The following is a 10,956-nucleotide window of genomic DNA, read 5'->3' on the forward strand; positions in this document are numbered from 1 at the left end:
CAGAATGTAAGAGGACACTATTAAATATTCTGAGACACAGGTATTAACTGAGACTGTCCTGGGCAAATTGGGACATAGTATGACTCTACTCATGTAGCCATTTTTATACTGTAAGAAGTAGATTGTAGTAGTTAAGAGCACAGTTTTCAGAGTCATGGTTCCTGAGTTTCAAACCAGGCACAGAAAGCCTAAGTAACTTACTAAAGATGCCTAGCACATGGTGGAGCCGTCTATAAATCTTTTGGATGAAACTCATCAAGACTGGCTCCTCCATCTCATACTGTCTTGTGTGTTATTACAGTTATCTTCTGATTCTAAATTCAGTGTTGCTTCTGAACTTCAGGCTGTGCTCTAACCTCTTATGCAGTAATTACCCTTTTTCACCTTCTCAGGTCCAGTCTCCATTATGTTTATTTGAAGTTCTGTTGAAATAGATTTCAATGTCCCTACAATTAATGCCTATGGCTGACACCACAACCAAATTTGATCCTTCCTTTAGAACTACAGTCTGCTTTCTCATTTGGTCCACATGCTATTTTATGCAGCTCATCTTAGACTCTTGTGTTAATTGTTATCAGGCAAAGTACAAGCACTTTATTGGCAGTGTAGCTATTAGCAAGGGGTTTTTTGGATTATATTTCCAGGAAATCATAAACTACTGAAACATGACCTCTAACGACTCAATTTTTCGTGATTGAGTATAGCTCATCACCTCTTAACTACCTGAAAGGTAACCCCTGCCTAAGGCAGGTCTAGATTATAAGTGCCCATCACCATACATTTAGGCCTCTTGCTTCCCACTAATTCCATGTCTCTCTACCTCCCGCTTAAAAGGGAGGCATTTCAAGATGAAATGAGAATATATTTACTAAATAGGTTTTTAAATTTAGCTTGTAATGTGACACATAGAAGCAGTTTGATCATGGCTTGTTTTTAATGTTAGCATGGCTCAATTAAGGATAAAGGAGTGCTTTGTTAAATAAATATATTTTCATATTTTAAAATAACTTTCAAATAAATACTTAAAAGTCGTTGGCAAAAATTAATGATGAATTAAGAATGTGTATTATACTTTCAAAATAAGGAAGAAACAAGAAATCCATTCTATAAATGGTATAAAATTCCATTTTTACCAAATAAACAAGTAGCCAGATATATGACTCCTAGGAGAACAGAAGTGGCCCCCTCTGGAAATTCCTAATATCTGGAATGGAAAGGACAGGAATGGGTCTGGATACTCTGTTCCGGGGCCCTGGAGTTCAGGAAACATGTTCCTTGCAGTTATAGATCATTCTGGGGATACTAGATCCCCAAATAATCTACTTCCTCAAATAAGCCAAATCAGAAAGCCACTTCCCTCCTTTCTGGCTTCTATAGCAGTAGCTCCTCCTAATGGGCAGCCCTCCCTGCTGGCTTTTTATGCATACTGCCTTTCAGAAGAGATGTCCTTTTTTTGACCCCCTTCCCTCCAACCCCTGACAGACCCCAGGAATGGGATCTACAAGACCCATAGAAACCCTAGGCTAGTTCAGTTCTAAGGCCACATTGTAATTGACCAAGTATAAGAAGTCCAAATATCCCTTTGCTTTTATATTTCTTTTAATCCCTATCCCAGTGAGGGAAAGAGAAATAAAAGAATGACCTCTGTCCTCAACTCCTAATTTCTTTGATTGTCACTGAGACCAAGTTTAGTTTAAAGGTACAGAAAACCTACACAAGTGTTCAGTCTCCATACATGTTATCAGGTAGTCACAACACCCAAATGACTGATGGATTAAATTTTTTAAAAACGTTCATTATGTTGTTTTAGACATTCAGCCTCACGTATGTGTTGTACATTAATTCCCTCAAGTATAACATTCCTTTGCATTTGTGCAGAACCTTGTACATTAAAATATGCTTCTAGTTTAATGACTCTCACAAAATCTCTAGGCTTTATTATCTTCGTTTTACAGATGAGGAAAGCAAAGATCCAGAGAGGGCACAGGGTAGAGAAAAGCAGCATAATATAAAGAGAAAGACTTTGGCCTAGGAGTCAGCAGACCTGTATTCTCACATTCCTAACTTTGTCCCTAACTCACTGTGTGTTTATGAGTGAGTCGTTTCCCCTCTCTGAACCTCAGTATCTGAATTTATAAAATGAGGTGACTGAGCTTTCTCAACCCTGTTAGTGTATTATAAACACCTGGAAGCTTTTAAAAAAAATCCATTCCTCCGCCTCACCTCCAAAGATCCTGATTTAATTGGTTTCAGGTTACTGTAATTTCCACACCACCAAAAAGCCAATCCAGGTAAAGCCACAAATCCAGTCTGGTATTTCTCTCTAAAGGAGAGAAACTTTATCATTTAGTATAAGATCCAAGTACTATGGGGACATGTCCTGGAAGGGAGTTTGAAAGGCTGAAAGTTTTAGAGTACATACTCTAACTCTGAACCTCTAGGGGAGAGCTCAAGGCTCTATCCAACTCTGAACCTCTAGGGGAGAGCTCAAGGCTCTATCCATCTCCCCCCCCCTCTCTCTCTCACAAACACACACACACACACACACACACACACACAATCATTCCAGTGGAAGTGTTGTAGGAGTTTGAAAAAAAAAGAATGCTGATATAAGTCAAGGACAAAAAGGAGTTTAAATATACAACAGAGCCAAGAGGTTAATAAAATTGAGTTTTGGATGAGAGAAACAAACTGATTACAGAGCTTTTTTCTTTCACATAGCTTTTCTTAACCTTTGTTTTTCTTTCTGGACCTACATACAGTATTACTTCACACTACTTTTTTCTCTTTTTCCTTCAGTATACCTTATGTATTATGATGGGCCTGGAGCCTTCTCCTTATTGGGAGGCCTTAACACCCATTGGAAGGGGATCCTTTAAAACTTTTACAGAGTAAAATTAAGCCAACTAATTTCTGATATTATAAAAATTAGTGTTCCTTTCCCTTTTAGTGTTTCTTTTTGTCACCCGAGTGGTAAGACTTTGAAGGCTAAGGTTAAAGTGTGGACCTAGGAGAAAGGGGCCAAGGGAGTCATTCAGTCTCCCTTAGTTTAGGCCTTAGGACATAGGTTCAAAATGAGCCCTTAGGATGCATTTATGGGTACCTCATCTTATCACAATAGAATATACAGGTGACTTGAGGTTAAAGCCCTATATTAATAAAACTAGGGTGTTCGCCTGAAGGATTATCTCTGTTTTCTTTCCTTAGTGACTTGTCACAGCAGTGTTGGTCAATTCTTCAAGGACTTGGGGGTTTCCTAATCCTTGTCATTTGTGTCTTTTATTATCAGAGACATGACCATTATCTAGTACAGTCAAAAGGATTGCTTTAATAGTTGGAGAATGACAACTTGTGTGTCAGGATTACCCCCTTCTTTTATAGGGAACTGGCCACCAAATATATGTGGGAGCAACATACATCACTTTGATTGTAATGACAGAAAGATCCCTAAACAATGAGCAGTGTCACCCGCAAGATGTCTTTCCTTGAAAGCTGTGTGTCTTGTTCATTTTGGCCTTTGAAAGCAGCAACAGTGCTTTAAGGGTCAAGATAAGGATATGGGCCTAGATTGTTACTCCTCTAGTTGAACTAGGAACTTCATTTCCATGCAGAAAGAAGTCCTTAAAAACAAGTCGGGGAATATATAGGTTTAGGAAGGCAAATTTAGTATGTTTCTGAGCACCACAATAAAACCTTATATACTTTAAAAATTGTAGGTTATCTCTAACTCACTTTGAATGAAAGTGATTAAAGATGTAAGGGAAAAGCACCAGCCTAGTGTACCAGTTTAAGTTCATATGTCTCCCTTTATACGCACCCTTGCCTTGCTGTCTGTAATGCTACCCCATTGCTGCTGAGGCTTAAGATGCCAAGGTACATGCTTGGGCACCCACACATGCATTACCCAAAAGTGCAGGGGAGTTAATATTCCACAGGGAAGGTATTTGACTAATGAGATGGGAGATAGGAGTTGAATTCTTCCCCTTTCCTCACGCAGATGGGCTGAGATACAGTATGGCCTATCATAAGAGATTGAGAAGTTAGCTTGTCATGAAACAGATTATTCTCCCTCCTTCTCTACCTCTTTTTCCTTGCTCCTACTTCCTTGGGATTTCACATAAGCTTTTGCTTCAAGCTCTATTTTCTAAGAAACTCAGACCAGGGAATCTGGCAACTAGGAAGTCTGGAATTGTCATAATTCCACCCTAACTTATAACTGTGTGACTTTGGGCAGGTTATTTTTCTCTCTTTGTGCATCTTTTCCTCCAACTATAAAATGTTGATGTTGGAATAGATGTTCTTTAAGGGTCTTTCTGGCTCTGAAATAATGCCTGTGTGAAGTAGGTGATGGGAAGAGGTAAGGTGGTATACTGACCAATGGACATCAGTGGATTACTTACATTTGAATCAGCAAAATGCACTCAATATAATCAATGAGCTTGAATGTTAACAGCTCCAACCAATCTCAAGTTCCAAACATAGATTTAGTTCTACTTTCTTCAGAAAGAAATTGAATTAGATTTCCTGGGCCCTTAAAGAGAAGGCCAAGTAAACTCTTACCCTCTCTGGCAAAGTAAAAAAAATTCTCTACTGGCTCCATACCATAAGCTGATTGAGAAATGGTAACTGGCTGCAAACATGTTTTCAAAGGGAAAAGTGGAGAAGTGTGTAATGCCACCATCTTGGGAAGCAAGACAGCTAATAATATGATGTCTGTAATTATTGCTTCACTCCTAACATAGTAGCATGTTTGTTTCAACTCTTAGGCTGCAGGTGGACTGGAGTTAGGGACAGAACCATTCAACGTTTGAGGCTTGTTATACCACAAGGGTTTATATTATGCTCTGGACTTCTATACCTGACTCTGGACCATGGACTCTGGAGTCAGACAGCCTAGGTTCAAATCTTAGTTCCAGCATTTACAAGCTTTGTTACCTTTGACAAGTCACTTAACCCCTCTGTACTTCAGTTTTCTCATTTGTAACATGGCAATCGTAATAGTACATACATTGCAGAGTTGCCGTGAGGATTAAATGAGCTAATATAGGTGATGTGCTTAAAATAGTGCTTAGCACATAGTAAGCATTATGTAAGTGCTCACTACATTTATTATAGCTATTGTGATGAGGAAAGATGGGCTGGAACAACAACAACAAAAAACTCTTGGCTAAAGCCATATGAAATGTATCAAGGGACCAATATGTGGAAAGCAATAGATTTAGGGGGTAACAGATGATTTAACTGCAAAAAAATGCTAAGCAGGAAACACCCTCTAAATATTCCTGTTTATACAGTACATGACACAAAGTAGAAAAATAATGAAAACAGAGCCTCTCTGCAGGATTTAGAGTTCTTTCATATATATTTTAAATATACATGTGCAATACATTAAAATATATAGAGATGTGTGAATATATATTTACATATATATATGTAAATATATATATATATATATATATATCTCACAGAGGGGATACATATGCACACTCACATGTCCGTGTGCATACCCCAACAGGACCCATCTATACGTAAACCAGATGCAGTCCATATCAGGCCAACTTGGACACAAATGAGAGCCCTGATTCAGCAGATTGCAGACTGCAACTGCATTGGAGTAACCCTTCAGTTTCTTCTACCAAGTGTAAGGCCATTTAGAAATACACTGAGAAGAGCTCCTTTGGGTGTGTGGCAGGAGCCCAGGGCGCCTCTGGCAGTGCACAATCTGCCTGAGTAAGGACTGCAGGATTGAGATATGAGGAGCTATCAAGGAGGAGGGACTTGTGTTGTTTTGGGTCCTGAAACTAATAAGCAAACATCCATAGAATAACTTTAGCTCCAGGAACAATGCACTAGTGTCAGAATCCTTACTTATCTCAGCTTTAAGCAAATTTCAGGCCGAAGCGAAGAGAAGTGTGTGTTGCTACTCATCACCATCCAGCTTGACCCAGAGAACCGGGCACAGCTTTTAGGGGTGGATAAGTTCAAAGGTCAATCAGGCAGACTTGTAACATAAAAAGAAGTTACTTAAGTGGAAGGACTTGAAAGCAACATAAGAGGTTACAGGTACTGGTTTGGGTTTATAAATGTTCCAAGAAGCCAAACCTTGTATATGGCACCATTTGCAGCAATATCATTAACATTATTAATAATCATCATAACATATTTATATATACAAAAATAGAGCAAAGCAATTCTAGAAGAGGAGGTGAAAGGGAAGGTGAGGGTCTCTGTGCAGCCCAAATGTCAGTACACTTCAGGGAGATTCAGAACCAACAAAGACTGAGTGGCACATATTCCTATAGTACCATAGCCAACAAGGGGACATGGATGTTCCCTTCTTCTTCCCCGTGTATGACTATACATTTCTCCCCACCTTTCCACCCTGTAATACATATCCATGCACACTTTAAAAGAGATGATGATATATAAAGCTAGAGTCTGGAGGTCTTAAACTAAGTTGGAGCACCTTGATTTCAAGCAAGTGCCCTCAATCTTTGAATTCTTTAGTGAATTTTGGCTTCACTTACAGAGGGAAACTGTATCTAATTCTTGCATCTTTCAGCAGCAGTCCTTAGGAGCCTGTTATCACCACTGCAGCCTTTTCCCATTGAAGGGGATTCACAGCACAAGCTCTTGGTATTTCTTAAAAGAGAAGTCAGTTCTCTGCATTATACATCTTTCATCTCAGTTTTCCACTGTTGCTGAAATTTAGCTTCTCAGGCAACTGCCACTGCAGACAAAGCCAGGAGCAAGCACAGTGTGCAGCAAAGGATAGGTGCAATGGTGAAGATACAGCTTGATTAGGGCTTCCTTAAGCTTTTCTTTTGCACACTTGAGCTTCTACAAGGTGACAGAGCCAAAGGTGATGTCCACTGGGGGCAGCCTTGACACCTGAAAGTTAGCTACCCACTATGCCCCACATCAAGACCACCACACTAGCTTGGCATGATTCCTGAAAATTGAATGGGAATGGCTTTCTGTCATTGTTAATAGAGAATACTGAACCAAGAGTCACAAGACCTGTATGCCAGGTCCCACTCTATTAACTCAGTGTGTAGCCTTGGGCAGATCCCTTCCTATTTCCAGGCCTCAGTTTTCCCATCTGTAAAATAAGGGCATTGAACTAGATTAACAGTTAAGATCCTTCCAGCTCTAAAGTTTTATGACTTTTTATGTCCATTATTAAGGCCTGAGCCATGCAGTCTCAGGGCAGTTAGCTTCTAAGAGAGAACAGACCTCTGTAATATCCTTTGCTTTGTTCATTTAGCTATAAAGCACGTCTGCCTTTGGCACTTGGGTCAGACATACAAAGTTATGAGCATCCTGATTTACTATCCTACTCAGCATGCTAGTGGAATCTGTCAGTACTATAAGTTGATTATTGGGAAAGGGAGTAAAACTTCAACTAATTAAACCTGGAAATGTAAGACAAGTTTGCCTCATATGCTCATAAACTGGTGAGTGTGGTTATGAGTGCACACACACTATTGCTAGTGATAAGTTCATTACAGTAATCAATTTCCCTTAATAAAAATTAGTAAATAGTATAACATAGCAAAGTTTGGCGTCAAAGGAAACACCCATGGAAAAACAGCACTTTTTGACGTGTTAGAGAGAGAAAAAGGGACAGGTAGAAGGAGACAAAGATTAGATCACACAAGACAGAAATACAGGCAGAGAAAGGATTAGTCTGAGAGAAAGGGAGGGAAGGAGAAGAAAGCAGAGAGAGAGAAAGAAAAGAGAGGAAAAGTAAAAGTAGAGAGGGTGAGAATGAAGTGGGAATGAGAACAGAACAGAGTAATGCAAGAAGAGGAGAAAATGAGAAAAAGACTAAAGACCAGAGGGGCGGTAAACAGAGAAGGGGTCAGATTCCCTGGAATACTGAACACTGTTCCACATGGACCTGTGAAAACCATCTAAGAAGAAAGCTTCCAAAGGCACTGTGGAAAGCAGAGTGACACTCAGAGCCTGCATCAAGAGGTATTACGTTGGGGAGTCCCTAAACCTCCACATTGCTGGCTCTGTCAGCCCTCAGTGTCCAAATCTCATGCTTATATATCACCTGAATATGCCATGACAGCCATAAGGGCTGAGATGGTGGGTGTTAAAAGACTGAAGAGGAGTGGGATAGATACTGTGAGAAAGAACAAGGCATCCTGCACCAGGATGTACTTGACCATTCCCCTGACACTGCAGGAACAAAATTGGTGAGCCCTAACTTTGGCTTGGCTACTTTACTCCTCCTCCCCTTCTTCAAAGATGAGGCCTATGCTTTATTGATGGGGCTTAGAAGGAGAAAGCACTGGATCCCTTTTGTGGGAAGGTCATACAGACTTCTCCTGGGCCTTGGGGAAGGGCGCACTACCAGAAGAGATTTTTCTGCACACAGTGTTGGTGTGCCTTTTACAGCGGCAGCCTGGTCGCCTAAGACTATCATAGCCCTGCTGGCACAGATGGAGGCATCCACGGGTAGGCAGGTAGCAGCACAGGCAGGGTAAGAAGAGGGAGATGAGGCTCATGGCTGCCCAGCGGACGAAGCAAGAGCCAGGCCCACAGGAGCAGGGCTCATCAGCGCAGTTGTCTTCGTCATCAGTAGAACAGTGGTAGAAGAGGCCCTTAACACAGCAGAGACAAGTGCCATAATCGAGGAGGCTCTCAGCAGAGCAAAGGCAACGCTGGTTGCACAGCCAGAAGGAGGGGAGAGGGCGAGCTGCCGTACAGAGGACACATTTGCAGCGCCCACACTCCTCACAGATGAAGAGGTGCTCACTGGGGTGAACTGCAGATTGCTCAGCTTCTCCCTTCAGAGCACCATCAGCCTTTGGGTGGGCTCCTGTTCCAGGCTGGGTTCGGATGATGGACTGGCCTGAAGGTGAGGGCGTAATGCTGGCCAAGAGCCTTTGATCAGAGGCAGTGGTGCTATGGGACATTGAGCTGGCAATGCTAGATTGGCTCAGATGCTGAGGCAAGGGCTGCAATTGATGGCACTGGCTGAGACTGCGTGGGAGAGCAGTAGGCATGGTAGCCAGGGACCAATCAGATTTGTGGGTTTGCACAATAAGGGAAGGGCTGGAGAGGGCCTGTTTACAGGGGACTGGAGGACGGTCCACATAATCATTGCTAGCGTGAGTAGAGCGCAGCTGTTCAATAGGTAGAATTTGTTGGAAATCATCTGTCACTGCGGCATCCATTTTGCCTTGATTCTTGAGTTCTGAGTGGTTTGGGGTCAGGGTGGCACTTATGGTGATAAAGAGCCCTTGTAGTTACATGGATCTTAGGGCACATCAGAAAATCCTAGGAGAGAGGGAATAGAAACAATAAATGAGAACACACAGGCATGAGTACTTTGCAGGGAACCAACAAACCTCAGGCCCTATCACCACCACTACCTTAAATCACTTTAGTCTTCATGTTACTCCTTTATTCTGTAATTGACCTCACCTACTTCTTTACAGGCAAGTCTGGTCATCTCATCCAGACTATAAAGCACATTGGGAGCAAAGATCTGATTATGGATTCCTGTAGTAGTCCATCAGATGACTAGGATCACAGGAGCAGTTAGCTCATTAAGAGGTTTGCTAACCAAGAAATCTAGGCCTTCAGCATCAAAATTCTAATAAAAATGGAACCTAATTTCAAATGCAAAGGTCACTTCCTAAAGCAACGCTGATGTAAAAGAGAAAGCCTCAAAACTCTTCCATGAGAAGTTGCATATATACATATACATATATATGTATGTATATATATATATATATATATATATGTTCTCAATCAAAATTTTCCTTTCAGTGAAATTTATAAGCATAAATAAACAGATGATAAAGGACAAGCTCGATTCAATGAATACAGGCAAGCAAGCAAGTTGCAATAATAGCAGAGATATGGCAGAGACACAAATGGCAGAAATTAGGCTATCTGTAGAATAATAGGAAAAAAGCCTTCCCAAGGGTGGAAGAAAGTCAAGACTAATCATCTTGCTGTTCTCCTCATTTTATAAGCTGCTTTAACTTATTGAGGAGGTAATTCTTTCTAAATGGCAGCATGGCTTCAGAATCAAACTTTTGTATACATAGGAATAACCTGGGGATAGGGGAACCCTGAATTATTTCAAATATCACCTATAATTGTACTTTTTACCACCCTAAGTCAAGTCTATATTGATGGGATTTATGAGGCAGAATCTGCTTGGACTGCTTTTCTCTATCTTTACCTTATACAATAAACTGGCTTTCTTAAAGAGCAGCAATGTTTTTATACCAAATTTCAGATAAGTTGAATATCTAGAAAATATATGCTTGTGCCTTCATTGTACCACAGTCAGGAAGAGCTCGGTGGTCATTCCCTGAAGCATTTGATTGAGCCTAGTACTGATAACGGTGACCATGAGGAAAATATTTTCCCAACAGTAGATTACTGTATTGCACCACCTGGAAGACTGAACAGCAAAAAGAGGTGTGCATAAGGAAACTTAAACAAAAATCTAAGAGTCACCGTGGGGGCATTAGGACCTAGGAAACACTAGCATGAATAAAGTATATATTTGAAATCCATCAAACTTCAGGCCTCCTCAAAATAGATCGATTACTCACACTACCGTATGGGATGGAAAGCTTGAATGAGTAATAGAAAGGAACAAGTGAAAGCGGATAGTGCTTGATTAGATTTCCATAAGCAAGCAAACATGACACTGAAATGTGCCCGAAGTTCAATAGCAAGAAAAAAAAAAAAGACGTAGTTCATAAAGGACTCAGTGGCTAATAATATGATCAGACACTGCCTTTCAAGGCTATATCCCCATGCAAACTTATTTAGTTGAATTTACATCTGTTCATTTTTTGAAAAGAAGATTTAATTTGGTTAAAAATAACTTTTCTGGCACATCACATCAAAGAACCAGTCTGACTATAATTTCACTTTTTAGCTACTTGTTTCAGTGTTATTTAATGCATCACAAGA

General features: G+C 40.6%; 1 protein-coding gene across 1 annotated transcript; it reads right to left on the minus strand.

Annotated features, from left to right (window-relative positions):
• Positions 1 to 8,233: 8,233 nt before the first annotated feature.
• Positions 8,234 to 9,191, minus strand: SPRY3 (sprouty RTK signaling antagonist 3; the record flags this gene model as incomplete). Its single annotated transcript, XM_081259286.1, has 1 exon — positions 8,234 to 9,191. One exon carries the CDS (start codon positions 9,189 to 9,191, stop codon positions 8,325 to 8,327), a length of 867 nt encoding a protein of 288 aa, XP_081115412.1. The 3' UTR covers positions 8,234 to 8,324.
• Positions 9,192 to 10,956: the final 1,765 nt, after the last annotated feature.

The sequence above is a fragment of the Mesoplodon bidens genome (genome assembly GCF_964165515.1).
Source record: "Mesoplodon bidens genome assembly, contig: HAP1_SCAFFOLD_159, whole genome shotgun sequence".
Lineage (NCBI taxonomy): Eukaryota > Metazoa > Chordata > Mammalia > Artiodactyla > Ziphiidae > Mesoplodon > Mesoplodon bidens.